A 14,533-nucleotide genomic window follows, 5' to 3' on the forward strand; every position below is an offset into this window, starting at 1 on the left:
TTGTCAAATACCAGTGGTTGTCACTTGTCAGTTGTCAGAATAAAATTGACAGTTGACTTTTTTTTCTTATTATGGCACTTGGGCTATATAATCATGGCCAGTGTCAAGTATAATATTATGGCGGGAAAACAATATTGTATAATACAAGTTTAAGCATCGTTTTTCTATATTGTCAGGAATAAATCTATATAGACAAGAAGTCAAGTCAGTAGCCGTGTTCGTTTCATTTTTTCGCAGTTTGGCAGCTGACTGTCAACTTCATAATTGAGTGTCATGTTCAATAAAATCCTAACAGTTCTGACAGAAATTATTAGGATTTTATTGAACATGACACTCAATTATGAAGTTGACAGTCAGCTGCCCAACTGCGAAAAAATAAAACGAACACGGCTTTTCGATTCAGTAATGTGGTAGATGCTTTACTGAAACTTACGATGGACTTTTGGAGGGAAGTGGGAACACAAAGTACCGTAGCACGTTTCTGAATATTGCATCACTTTCCCAATTCCCACACTAATTGTACTAAGATAACAATTATCAGCTAATGGTTAATATCTACACTAATACATATGTATTATAATTCTGCAGAGTTTGTTTGTTTGTTTGTTTGAACGCGCTAATCTCAGGAACTACTGGTCCGATTTGAAAAATTCTTTTATTGTTGGATAGCCCATTGATCGAGGAAGGCTATAGGCTACATTTTATCTTGCTACGACTAATAGGAGCTAAGAAATAGAGGAAAATGTGGAAAAAACGTGAGAAATTATATGAAAGGGCTTATTTGAACGCGCTAATCTCAGGAACTACTGGTCCGATTTGAAAAATTCTTTCAGTTTTAGATAGTCCATTGACTGAAAAAGGCTATAAGCTAGATTTTATTACGATAAAACTAATAGTAGCGAATAAATAGAGGAAAATGTGGAAAAACGGGGGAAATTATATGGAAGGGCTTATTTGAACGCGCTAATCTCAGGAACTACTGGTCCGATTTGAAAAATTCTTTCAGTGTTAGATAGCCCATTTATCGAGGAAGGCCATAGGCTATATTTTATCACGCTAAGACTAATAAGAGCAAGTAAATAGAGGAAAATGTGGAAAAAACGGAGGGAAATTATTTGAAATTGCTTATTATCTTAAGAACTACTGGAGCAATTTTTATGTTATTTGGCAAACATAAAGAATAGACCACGTGAAGGGAGAAACGCTATTTTTGCGGAAATACGTACGGTTGCTTGAAATTCCTTAATTACGCAAGCGAAGCCGCGCGGAACATCTATAAGTCTATAAGTATATAATAAAATCGTAGGAAAGTCAATTCTGTACATTAGATATTTTTGTACAATCTATAAATTATACTTGGGATGTGCTCTACTACTACTATGCTAACGCGGACGAAGTCGCGGGCAACAGCTAGTCCTACCAATATTACGCATTAAAAACCCAGGAAGCTCTTTTGAAAAAATTTAAATAGGTACATTTTATTTGCAATGGACTTGGCAAAGTTATTACAAGCTAAAAAAAACTCTTTGTCAATTTTGACGTTTGCATAATGTCATTTTGCAAAAAGGACACGACGTCGACGGCTGAGGATAAATTCCGAAATCGGCTCAATTTTTGCATCTTTTTCCTTTCACATGATAGAAATTACTAAATATTCTGAAATAAAACACTGTTTTATAGGCATTGTGACCTAATATAGTCCTATTACAAGATGGGTAAAGCTAAAAAAGGGAAGAAAGGTCAAGCGATTGAGGATGGGTAATTTTATTTTAGCATATGTTAATATTAGCCTTGCTTTATTGTTCCCATTAAAACCTGTGTGTATTCTTTCAGTGATAGTGATGTAGAAACCACTAACATTGAGAGCATAAAACCGGTTCCACAAAAGGGAAAGAAGTAAGTCAGTTTTAGGTTATAAGTTCAAGACTACCTATTTGTAGACCCGCAAAGGTCTAGGAAACTTACAACACAATGATCAAACGCTAAAATTTCAATGAAGGTTGATAAGTTTTAAGTTCTATTGCTGTAGCCTATAAATGTGAGCCATTCTGCACTTTTTGCGGATGTAGTTCAGTTCATAACAATTACAATATTTCTGTAATTTAAATATTCTCATCTCAACATAAAAGGTGTCTTAGATTTCGAACTCTATATTTACTAATTACTAATATCTAGGTATGATTTTTATTTTTTCAGAACTGTCATTGATACTGATGAAAGTGAAGACGAAAAGCTAACATCAAAATCTAAGAAGAAATCTGCTGATTCAGATATCAAAGAGGTCACAAAAAATTTGAAAAATGTAGCTATATCAAATAAGTCTCAAAAGAAAAAACAGGAAAGCAGTGAAGGTATTAATTTATTTTTGTTGTATACATAACGTGACCATTAATTTTTTTGTCAGTGGTACATCTATGGATTGAGCCCCCGCCCCCGCAAGTAAATTTTATTTACATTTTATTATTAATTTATTAATTATGAAAGTGAAAGTATAGAGGTAAATACAATTGAGTATTTTGTGAATGTCTAGTGTCTTCACATAATATGTTGAATGGGAATGTGTTACTGGTTACTTCGAGGCATTACACAGGCATTTCAAACATAAAAATACTTTAACCCTTCAGTAAGTGCCAAAATCTTTGCAAAAATGTAGGGTACGTGATTTGCAAAAAAAAAATGGCACCCGGCCTACCCTCTTTGTACAAATAATGTAATAACCTTACATCTAATCCATATTTTATGTTTGTGTGAAAAATATTATAATATATGTTAAATTTTCTATCTATCAAGTCATCATAATATAGTATTTAGTCAGATGTGATATTTGTCTCACCACTGTAAACTTTGAAATCTATATTTCTAACTATTTCGCAACAAATATATTAATACATTATTATAATCTCAATAACACAGAGCTATACAAACTGTTTATGTAAACAATTCTTTGAAATAACATAACTTGTTATCAATAAACAGATAAGAGATAAGAGTAATAAAAACCGGTTTTGGTATTATACACAAGCAAACTTCGTCCTTAGTGCCATACAAATAAAGTTCAAAATGGCCGCGGCCGGCAAAAAGCCGTTATAAATAGGTAATTTTTATCTTGATTATTTTACTAAAACGATACTATTATATACTATTACTAGGATCTAAATCGTTTTGTACACGATAATATACGCTTTTAACGTCAATTATTTACAAAAATATTAAACAAATCGCGTTCAAATCACATAAATAAAAACCAAATTTTCTCGTGTAAACTAGAAGTTATTACGATGTAAGTATTTCTTTCAAATGATTATCTAAAACTATTTATAAATTATAATTAATAAATTAAACTATTTTACTACTTACATTCGTTAAATCCATCAATAATATCAAACAAACAACACAACATGGCAGAACACACACGAAAAATTCACGATTTTCAAATGACTGACAAATATTCGTCGACCACAGATTGTATAATATTTTGCATTCAGAATGTGGCAAATTTATCGTAGATCATAACTAACCAAACTTCTTCATACAAAAGTAGTCTCTAAGTCGACGAAATACGTAATTCAATCGAACGAAAGAGCGCGGCCACATCCGGCCGCTTGGGTGTAGACGGAATGGCTGCAGTATAATCTGTGGCGGCCGGATCCGGCCGCTTGGGGATTAAAAGGTTAAAATTGTTGTTTGGTCTCTTTGCAAAAGCGGGACAATTTTGGCCTCGCGGAGGACAGCAGAACAGACTGCCTGAAAGTGGGACTGTCCCGCCCAAAGAGGGACGTATGGCCACGCTATGTATACAGCAAAAAGCTTGCTTTTTATTTATTATGTATGCGAGACTATTTAAAATTATTAAACCCACCTCGTTTACTAATTAAACTATCATGCTAGCTTGCACATGCCCTTTCTAAGAACACAGAATATTACAGTAAAGATAGAAAAGTATCAAAGTTCATCCAAATTGGTTCAGCAGTCAAATATATAGAAGTAACAGAGAGTCACACCCAACATGTTTTATATCATTATAGTATTGATTCTTTTTAATGAAAATAAGTACAAAGTTTAACCAAATTATATGTGTAAGTGATGTTGTTATAATATGTGCATTTTAAATTATGTATTTTTTATTAGTATTAATTACTTAACTCATAAAAATGTTCTAGATGAGTCAGAAGATGATGAACCTAAGAAGAATTCAAAGAAAAATAAGAAAAAAGAGGAAAAAAGTGCCTTTTCTCTTTTAACAGTAGAATCTGGGGATTCTGCACCTGAAGCACCTCCATCATCAGATGATGAAAGACCAGTCCAAAAAAATCAAAAGAAACCTAGTCAAGAAAAAAAAGAACCAGCTGGTAAGAAGGGAAAGAAAGCCAGGAGGAAGAAAGATGAAAGTGATGAGGATATAGAAAAAGTTTTAGCTGAATTAGAAATGGAAATGTTGGGTGTGAAAAAAGAAGTGCCAGTAACATCTGAGGTTGAAAAGCCACAGGAGGAAGCTGAAAGTAAAGAAGAAAAGAAGCCTAAGAAAAAAAATAAAAAGAATGAGGAAAAACCAGAGCAAGTAGATGTTGATGGTGGTGAGAAGGGAAGTGATGATGAAAATGATATAACCATTAAAACTGCAGCTCAAAAGAAGAAAGAGAAGAAAGAACGTGAAAAGTTAAAAAAACTAGAAGCTAAAAAAAAAGAAAAGGAACAGGAGCCGAAAAAGGAGGGCTCTGAACCTAAAACTCCTGCAAAACCAACTGAGAAAAAGACTGAAACGAAACCTGAAGAAGTAAAGAATGAAGAAACTAAAGCTCCATCTGAAGAAAAAGACGGAGAGAATGAAGCTCCATCAACTGAAGGCAAGAAAAAGAAAAAAGGAGAGAAGGGTGAAAAAGACGACAAAACAAAGAAAGGCCCAACAAAAAAACATATTGCTGCTATGCAGGAGGCATTAAAGAAAGTGAAGGAAGAAGAGGAAAGATTACAACGTGAGGAAGAAGAAAGAATAAGGCAAGAAGAAGAAAGGGAACGTCAAAGACTAGAAGCGATAAGGCTAGAAAAGGAGCGTAAAGACAAAAAGAAGCAGAAGGAAAAGGAGAGAAAAGAGAGACTTAAAGCAGAAGGAAAACTTTTAACACCAAAACAAAAAGCTGAAAAGGCAAGAGCTCAAGCTATGCTTGAATCATTAAAAGCTCAAGGAATTGAAATTGGTTCAACAGAAAAGAAACCTCCACGTCCTGGCACAAGGATCAAGCCTACGAAACTAAAGACGCAAATATCACAGGAAGCTCCAGCTACACCAGTCGAAGAGAGCAAACCAGAGATCAGTGCTACAGAAAAAAGTGTAAGTTATTTATATTTTTTAAATCTCTTGTTTCTAGAGTCCCATTTAAAATACCTATTAAAACAATTCAAAAGCAAGCTTATTTTGTAAAACATGTTTAATTTAATATTAAGTATAGCATTACTTTTTTTGATACAGGAACCTGAGAAAGTTGAGGAGAAAAAAGAGTCAGATACAGAATCTGTAAAAGATGCTTGGGATGCAGAGTCATCCGAAGATGACGAACCCGAAAATCCAGAGCCTGTTAAAGAACAAGTAAAGGTACAAGAAAAACCGAAGCAAGAAGAGGTGAGTGGTTTGATTATGGACGCAATTTGTGATTAAATAAACATTCCACAATTAAAATTTAACACATCAGCTTATAATCTTAAAAATTGAAAAAAGAAATGTCACAGAAAGGTTTTTTTTGCGTCAGTTGAGAGTTTCAGGCGCTGCCAATGTATAATTTTTCTTTATTTTAACAGAAGGAGGAAGAAGATAGTTCTGAAGAGGAAGACAGCAGCTCAGAAGAGGACTCCAGTTCGGAGGAGGATTCTGATGATGAAGGAATGACAGATGCTCAGAAGAAGAGGGAATTGGTACTAAAACGTCTGGAGGTAATTTTAAAACCATTTCTAATTTAGAATTCCTAATTAAAAGAAAAGAGGTGTTAAAAAAAAATTGTTTTTGGAGTGTTCTGGATATCAATATTCACATTTTTTGATGATCTTTATTTAAATATGACACTGATAAACATGATTTTGTCCTTTTTTGCTGCACATAATTTTTTTTTGCTTTTAGCTTGCCTTTTGATGTAGTGACTATAGTTTTGACATACCCTATTCCTAACCCTCCTTGTCGACATCAATTCTGCTACTTCCCCTTACGTTCTTATTCAAGAAACCTTTAATTTCTATTTAGAAACGTAAAGAAGAAAATGAAAAGAACAAAGCCAACAATCCACTGCGAGCGGCCGTTGTATGTGTACTTGGTCACGTCGACACAGGCAAGACCAAGATATTGGACAAACTGCGACGCACAAACGTACAAGACGGTGAAGCCGGCGGTATCACGCAGCAGATCGGAGCCACTAATGTGCCTATTGAGAATATCAAGGAGCAAACGAAACATGTTAAAGGGGTGAGTTGTTGATTGTCTCGTTGGTGCTTGTGGATGTGCGGTATGAAAAAAAAACTATGCATGGCATTGAGCGGGTATTCGTGCGATTTAATGTGTGCGTACGAATTCAGTATTCACGTGCGTGTGTGCATTTCTGCGTGCGAACTTGCGTGTGTGCGTATATTTGTGTGTTCGGATTTGCGTTCGTGCTTCTTCTAAAATGTGTTCGACTCCGAATGTGTGCTTTTTAATAATATTTTCATTTTAGTGGTCCTTTATTTAAATAATTTATCTGTTTTAGGTTAACGAAATCGCCTTCAAGCTACCAGGTTTGCTCATCATTGACACACCCGGCCACGAGTCCTTCAGTAACTTGAGAAATCGTGGATCTTCACTTTGTGATATTGCTATTCTTGTGAGTTAAAATTTTACGATAAAAGTTATTTTCAGTTTTATTGCAGCAGTTATATTGTTAGTAACAATTCTACATTTTCAGGTAGTTGATATTATGCACGGTCTAGAACCACAGACAATAGAATCTATTAATCTACTAAAACAGAAGAAGACACCTTTTATTGTTGCTCTCAACAAAATCGACAGATTGTACGACTGGCAAAGTGCTCAGCGTAAAGATATCAGGGATATCCTGAAGATGCAACAACAGAATACGCAGCTTGAGTTTGAGAAACGCAGCAAGGATGTTATCATACAGTTTGCTGAGCAGGTAAATATTTTCTTCATATTTTCCCTTAAAAACAACAGTAATAATTATTGGTATCTATCTGACATAACGTGATTATATTAGTCTTCTCGTTTTGTTAATGTGTTTGACATTAGCTAATCAAAAGTACGATCAAAAACAAAGCATTACAGAATGCATTCCACTTTTATTTTATCAGCAATTGAATAAATATAACCCATGGAGTATGGACATATTTTCTCTCAGATCATATAGATATCTAGGCAAACTTCTCACTTATTTGTTAAAAATTAGTGACAACTAATTTCATTCCAGGGTCTAAACGCAGCGTTGTTCTACAACAACCCGGATCCCCGCACCTATGTCTCCCTGGTGCCCACATCCGCTGTGACGGGTGAGGGTATGGGTAACCTCTTGGCTATGATCGTCCAGGCGTGCGAGGGACCGCTGCACAAACGTCTGATATTCTCCAACCAGCTGCTCGCTACTGTGCTTGAGGTGAGCTTAAATTATTGTAGAGTGAAAAGTGATAAGATTTTTAGTAAAAGTTGTCTATACATATTCTAACCCCCTTACTAATAAAATAAGTTTTACAATGTGCAAAAGTTTTGAACCTATTAAACAGCTTTTTAATGTATATTGAAATGCTGTTTAATAGGTCTTGTATAGAACAAGAACTAAACCTAGCTCATCCATTGCATAAATATTTTTATTACTTATTAGTTATTAGTAATGGTGAAAATATAGCCTATGAGCCTTACTTGATTGCGTTAATAGTAAAATGTGGTTGTTATGTGAGTATGTTAGAATGGCAAATGTCTTGTTGCAGTACTGCATAAACCATCCTTGTTTCCCCCAGGTGAAAGCCATCCCCGGTCTCGGCACGACCATAGACTGCATCCTCATAAACGGCACGTTACACGAGGGCGACACGGCGGTGCTGGCGGGCACTGACGGGCCGATCGTGACGCAGATCCGGTCGCTGCTGATGCCGCAGCCTATGAAAGAGCTGCGAGTCAAGGTGAGTTATCTTGTTACTCTGTATGGTGTATATTGTTATGTTTTACGCGAACTACTAAGCACTAACGCCAAACATAATTTATTATTATTATTATTATATGTAATCAGGCAAGCAGTTGACACAACTGATGTTGCCTGTATCAGGTCGTTCTCTGTGCATTTTAACAGTGATTTTTCATATATCTGTCAAGTCTGTTCTTGAAATGATTAACATTCTGGGCTGCTATAACATCCTCTGGCAAGCTGTTCCACGCTCTTAAAACTCGATTGCACAAAAAGTGTTTATGTGGATTGTTTTTTGAGGAACTGGCAGAGAGCTTCATGTTATGGCCTCTCAAATGTGTATTATCATTCAATGTGAATATATTTTGTATATTTTGAATGTCATAATGTCGGTTCAGGATTTTATGTTTCTATTAAATCGCCTCTATCCCTGCGTTGTTTCAGAGTGGTAATTTTCAAGGCTTCCAGACGTTCCTCGTATGACAGTCTTTTCAGTTTTCTGGGTATTTTAGTAAAGGAACGCTGTACTTTTTCCAACAATTCAATGTCTTTAACAAAATAGGGGTTCCAGATCTGGAATGCATATTCTAATATCGGTCTTATGAAAGTTTTGAGGATTTGGAGCATCATTTCTGGTGTAAGCTCATGAAATGCTTTCCTCACTAAGTATATTAGACTTCTTGCTTTCTTTGTGATGGATGAAATGTGTTCTCCCCACTTTAGATCAGATGTTATCTTTACACCCAAGTCAGGTTGCACATTGACCTCAAGTAATTGGGTATCATTTTATTTATATTGCAAGTGAGGATTGCATTTGCCAATGTGCAGCACTGTGCATTTAGAAGAATTCAGGTTCAAAAGCCACTGCTTCGACCAGTTAGCTATTTTGTTGAGGTCATCTTGAAGTCGGTTGTAGTCAGTTAATGGATTTGCAAATATCTTAGTGTCATGAAACTTTTTAATCGGGACTTAACGCGACTTATTTAAGTAGTAATGCTACTACGTAGCTATGTACTCGTAGTAGCATTACTACTTAAATAAGTCGCGTTAAGTCCCGATTAAAAAGTTTCATTATAATGCAACGCGAAAGTTTAAAATGTTATCTTAGTGTCATCGGCAAAGATGCTTAGATTGCATTGAAGGCAGTAGGGAAGATCGAAGGAATATAGGATGTACAACACAGGACCGAGTACTGATCCCTGGGGTACGCCACTCAATACTTCTACGTGATCCGATTTTGCTTCGCCCACTCTCACTTGCATAGTTTTTTGTTGCAGAAACGCTTTAATCCAAGCAAGTAACTTTCCTCGTATGCCAAGAAATTCTAATTTTTGCAAAAGCCTTCTTGTGGGAACTTTATCAAATGCTTTTTCGTAATCCAGGTATATAATGTCTATTGGTTCTCTCTTATTAAAGTGGTCAGTCCATATAGCGAGACAAGTCAGTAAGTTTGATATTGTGGAGCGGTGCGGGCAAAAACCATGTGGTTGTTCCAGAATTACTTTGTATCTACTAAAGAAATTTCTAATGTGCCTTACTATAATTTTCTCCATCACTTTGCATACGACGCTGGTTAGGCTGATAGGCCTATAGTTAGCAGGTTCTAGTTTGTTTCCTTTTTTGAAGATTGGCGTCACTGTAACCGTTTTCCAAGTATCTGGTAGCGTTCCAGTATCGTACGACTTTTGCATTATTATGGCCAGGTGTTCGGCGATGTCGCAATTTTTTAATATTGCCACATTTAATTATATTTTTAGAAAACCAGACCATGACTTTTACTTTGTATTGACATGACAAGACCAAATGATGTAGGTCTGCTCTATGAATAATTTCTTCGATGGTACTTTTTCTATCAATCTTGGAAATCAGAGTACACACTACATCTTAATAGTATGGGATACTTTAAAGACACGCCCATAGGACAGATGGATAAAAAGTATACAATGAATAAGCTACGCAATGTTTTGTCTTTGTCTTTCGAACTACTTTTTTCCAATGTAGTAGACAAAACAAAATAATTATTATTATATCGTATCCTTCTATCGTGCCTCTAATTTATATTAAATGTTTATTTACAGAACGCATACATAGAACACAAAGAGGTTGTCGGCGCTCAGGGTGTGAAAATAGCCGCCAAGGAGTTAGAGAAAGCCATAGCGGGCTTGAATCTACTTGTGGCACAGAAACCTGATGAAGTTGATGTATTAAAGTAAGATGTTTACATTTCCTTGTCTCACTGGTGTTAATATAAGTGAGAGAGACCATAGAAAAATATGTTGTCGAGACCCAAAGTGTATTATATTTTATACATTACTAATTTAAATGGGTTAAAAGTATAGGTATTCAGGTGATATCGATAGTAGTGCATAATACACTTTTAACGAAGTTACAATTGACATTGATTGATATAATTCAACATAGCCTAAATGGCCTATTTTGATAATAAATTTTTGTTAATTTATGATTTGGAGCTTGAGCTTTGTTCACAGTAGAAACAAAAATAATGATAATTAATAGCTGTTTAATATGTTCTATTTTTTGTGAAAAATAAAGAAGTCAAATTGGACCCAAACCGCCTTCAACACATAGAAACACTTGTAGCCGTTTCTCATTAACAATCTATATATTAATACGTGAGAGAAAAACTTTGTAACCCTTTTTACGAAATATGGGGAAACGTAGGTGCATGAAATTTCGCACAGTTATAGTTTATATGGTGAAGGAGTGCATCGAGCTAATATTATTTTAAAATTATGCTTTTATCGTATATATTTTTAACAAATAAAACGTTACACACACTACGACACTACTACTAGGAAAAATGACAGATTTTTGAGTGACAAGCCTATACATACGAATTATACTCTTTTATTTATGGTTGAAGTCTGTTGACAACAAGTTGACAAATTGAAAATGGATTATTGTTTATTTTATTTAATTGTAGATACTATTAGACAATGCTTAAACGGCCAGTCTGAGATCAGCTGAGCCTGAGTCCCAGAGACAGAATTGAAAAAAACTATGAAGTCAATATTTTTTACAAAATATAGGTAGTAGTCCTAATGACGTTGCAAGTACGGTCGAATTTCGACCATTGGGCGATCTCTAGTAATTATAAATATACAAGATCTCGTTTTAACTGTAACCTATTATTCCAGGGAGGAAGTGGCGAGGGAGTTGAAATCTGCGTTGTCATCAATCCGTCTGTCGGAGCGCGGTGTGTACGTGCAGGCGTCGACGCTAGGTTCGCTCGAGGCGCTGCTGGACTTCTTGAGGACGAGCAAAATACCTGTGAGTGCACTATTTTTTTTATAAAATACGGAGCAATAGGTCACCTGCTGGAAAACAACTACCGTCGCCAGGGCCGGACCGTGAGCTTACGAGGCCCTGGGCTGAAACTACTTAGGGCCACAACATTTTAACTGTCAGTTCGTAGTACCAACACCTAAATTGTATCCTAACCTTGATCGTAGGATTCTCAGGGATACCAACAAAAATTTAATAAAATTATGAATTCTTTCGCATTAAGTATCTTCTATTTTTGACTTGACTTAGCCATACTTAGCTGGGGGGCAGAGGCCCTTGAACTCATATTTTAGTGATGAATTTGATACCTGGACAGTCGTATTAATCTTAATATATGTATATTTTTTCGATTTCCAGTACTCGGCGATCAGGATAGGTCCCGTGGTGAAGCGCGACGTGATGAAGGCGTCGGCCATGTTGGAGCATGACTCGCAGTACGCCACTATCCTGGCGTTTGATGTTAAGGTTTGTTTGTCTATAAACTATATTATCTTATATCTTTAAACGAGCAATTCTTATATACACACACTGGCAAAATTAAAGGAACATAGCTAAAAAGGACCGCAACTTGAACTCAAGCAGTCTTAACGTCGCCTCCCGCTTCGTCTCGGGGGCTGCTGTCCGTCATGTGTGCGTTGCGCGCTGCTGTCACGACGCAGCGCGCCGTTTGAACACTTTGGTTATTTGTATGTAAAACAACGCAGTGCTGCGTCGACGCAACGTTGACGCAACACGCCGTGTGGACTGGCTCTTACGTTGCTAAACTGCTAGGTCGATTTAAATAAAAAATTGTATACAGATGTTATGATGATAATGATACTTTGAGTCTCGGGAAAAGACATAGATACTTTATTTCCCGGGAAAATCTACAGTTTCTAGGCGATGAATTCTTCGCAACGGAGTTTCGGGCAGCATCCAGTACCTTATAAAACTGTTGCAGATCGAGCGCGACGCCCAGGAGTTGGCAGACCAACTCGGCGTGAAGATATTCGCGGCGGACATCATATACCACCTGTTCGACAAGTTCACCGCCTACCGCGAGGAACTCAAGCAGAGGAAGAGGGAAGAGTTCAAACATATTGCTGTGTTCCCCTGCAAACTTAAGGTCGGTTTGTGAGAGTGATGTCTGATAGAGCTTGGGCTCCCACACAAAACTGCGAATTCGCATCGCATCGCATCGTAATGTCATTTTTATTATGAATTTTGTCGCAGATATTTGCGATGCGATCGAATTCGTAGTTATGTGTGGGAGCCCTTAGGGTCCATCCACATATTTCGTCACGACTTGCGGGCAATGGGAAACAACTGTTAAAAATGACCGGCAGTACAGGACGAGATTTCAGTAGTTACCCCAAAGAAAATAAGTTAAAAATCTTACACTTTATCGAAGGTCAGGTAGACCTTCAGAACTGGATATCTGATAAAATAACCACAACCGAAACTTCATAGTTGATGGTCCTTGTCACCTGTGTATAGAGGTGATATACAGGAATAAGGAAAACCATTAATCTTTTATAAGGCCAAAATAGGGCATTTATTGTCATTGCATTTCCCAATCAATAGTTTGATTGTTATTTATATTTGATTGTTAACAGATTCTGCCTCAATTCGTGTTTAACTCCCGAGACCCCATTGTAGCGGGTGTGATGGTTGAAGCCGGCATCGTGAAGGAGGGTACTCCTATCTGCGTACCCAGCAAGGAGGTAAGATGGAATATTTTGTCTTTTCTTGGCAATAGTTCATCAGTCATCACCCTGTAGACTGAACTGATACGTAAAATTTTTAAGCTATCAGAGTCATTCTTTCAACGATGTTTCTATTTTTTAAGTGTCTTTCAATTACCGATAAGTAAAAAAAATAGTCATCATGCCTATTCGCCTAACATTCCTGCATCGCGCTATCGAAGTTTTCTGAGCGCGTCGGTATATATACGACAGCTGAAATGTATCACGTGGGCTTCGGCCTGACCGGGCATAACACCTCGCTCGGTCAGAAGATCTTCCTTTGTGGCCACCACACATATTTCCACAGTCGAAATAATATTATTCCGCCACGACGCCGATAACGATTTTAGTGTCTAAACACACTATGCCGCATTTCCGCGGCGTTCGGCTTGATTCCGCCTGCAATGTATTTTAAATTACCGATGACACACCATGCCGAAATTCCGTCGCGTTATATTGTATGCGTTTGACATTGCTGACGTAATCATGCGGAACTTCCGCCTCGGAAATTCCGCATAGTGTGTTTAGACACTTAGGCGCAGCGCTGACGACACACTACCACGGACTAAAAAGTGCGTCACGGATAGTGTGTGGTCTGCGCTGCGCCTTGGAGAGAAGTTTCACTTCTGACACGTGTACTCTGTACACACGCTCTTGTTATTACAAAGTGATTAAGCAATCAATCCTTCACAGTTCGTGGAGCTGGGTTTGGTGACGTCCATCGAGATAAACCACAAGCAAGTGGAGACGGCTCGCAAGGGGCAGGAGGTGTGCATCAAGATCGAGCCGATACCCGGCGAGTCGCCCAAGATGTTCGGACGACACTTCGACGAGACGGACTTCCTCGTCAGCAAGGTATGGCTATATATAGTTATATATTTATTTATATAGTTATATATTATATATAGCTATATACAGTTCGACAAGGCTTTATTTGAACGTAGGTGACATTGACGGGAGCGCTGCCGGTAAAGGAGAACTGTCAAACACATGTCAAAAATGACGTTTTTGTATGATACCGTACCGTACTTATATAGCTTTTATTATCATATTACTTATAAAGCGCCATCTGTCGTCATCTTGGATAACTATTTTGAACGTAACAAATATCCAGGGCCATATTTAGAATTAAATTTATTAACCGACTTCCAAACAACGAGTAGGTTGTATTTTTATTAAGTATCGCAATGACAGTTTGTTTGCTAATGTTGATTGTTGACGCGCGCGGCTGATATTTGGCCAGCCGTAGGGTCGACAAACAAAAACGTTTTTATTTGCGGACATTTCTTTTAAGTTTTTGTTTTAATTTTTTTGTGATGATAATAATAGGTAATATGTGATATTATTATAGTA

At 36.9% G+C, this 14,533-nt stretch overlaps 1 protein-coding gene across 3 annotated transcripts in view; it reads left to right on the top strand.

The window, feature by feature from the left end:
- The first annotated feature begins 1,561 nt into the window (after positions 1-1,561).
- The window catches only part of LOC121728590 (eukaryotic translation initiation factor 5B), a 34,403-nt gene continuing 21,431 nt past the window's right edge, over positions 1,562-14,533 (top strand). Inside the window, exons 1-17 of one of the 3 annotated variants that reach the window (XM_042116761.1) lie at positions 1,562-1,758; positions 1,834-1,896; positions 2,197-2,351; positions 4,161-5,329; positions 5,468-5,617; positions 5,794-5,925; positions 6,230-6,448; positions 6,729-6,842; positions 6,924-7,151; positions 7,443-7,625; positions 7,987-8,148; positions 10,229-10,359; positions 11,309-11,441; positions 11,814-11,921; positions 12,397-12,561; positions 13,052-13,159; positions 13,874-14,035. In XM_042116761.1, the coding sequence (XP_041972695.1) occupies positions 1,712-1,758; positions 1,834-1,896; positions 2,197-2,351; positions 4,161-5,329; positions 5,468-5,617; positions 5,794-5,925; positions 6,230-6,448; positions 6,729-6,842; positions 6,924-7,151; positions 7,443-7,625; positions 7,987-8,148; positions 10,229-10,359; positions 11,309-11,441; positions 11,814-11,921; positions 12,397-12,561; positions 13,052-13,159; positions 13,874-14,035 (3,429 nt within the window). In that variant the 5' untranslated portion in view covers positions 1,562-1,711. The remainder of the gene's footprint in view (positions 1,759-1,833; positions 1,897-2,196; positions 2,352-4,160; positions 5,330-5,467; positions 5,618-5,793; positions 5,926-6,229; positions 6,449-6,728; positions 6,843-6,923; positions 7,152-7,442; positions 7,626-7,986; positions 8,149-10,228; positions 10,360-11,308; positions 11,442-11,813; positions 11,922-12,396; positions 12,562-13,051; positions 13,160-13,873; positions 14,036-14,533) is intronic. The other 2 variants (XM_042116762.1, XM_042116763.1) reach the window with 2 other exon arrangements.

Source organism: Aricia agestis, chromosome 7 (assembly GCF_905147365.1).
Source record: "Aricia agestis chromosome 7, ilAriAges1.1, whole genome shotgun sequence".
Classification (NCBI taxonomy): Eukaryota; Metazoa; Arthropoda; class Insecta; order Lepidoptera; family Lycaenidae; genus Aricia; species Aricia agestis.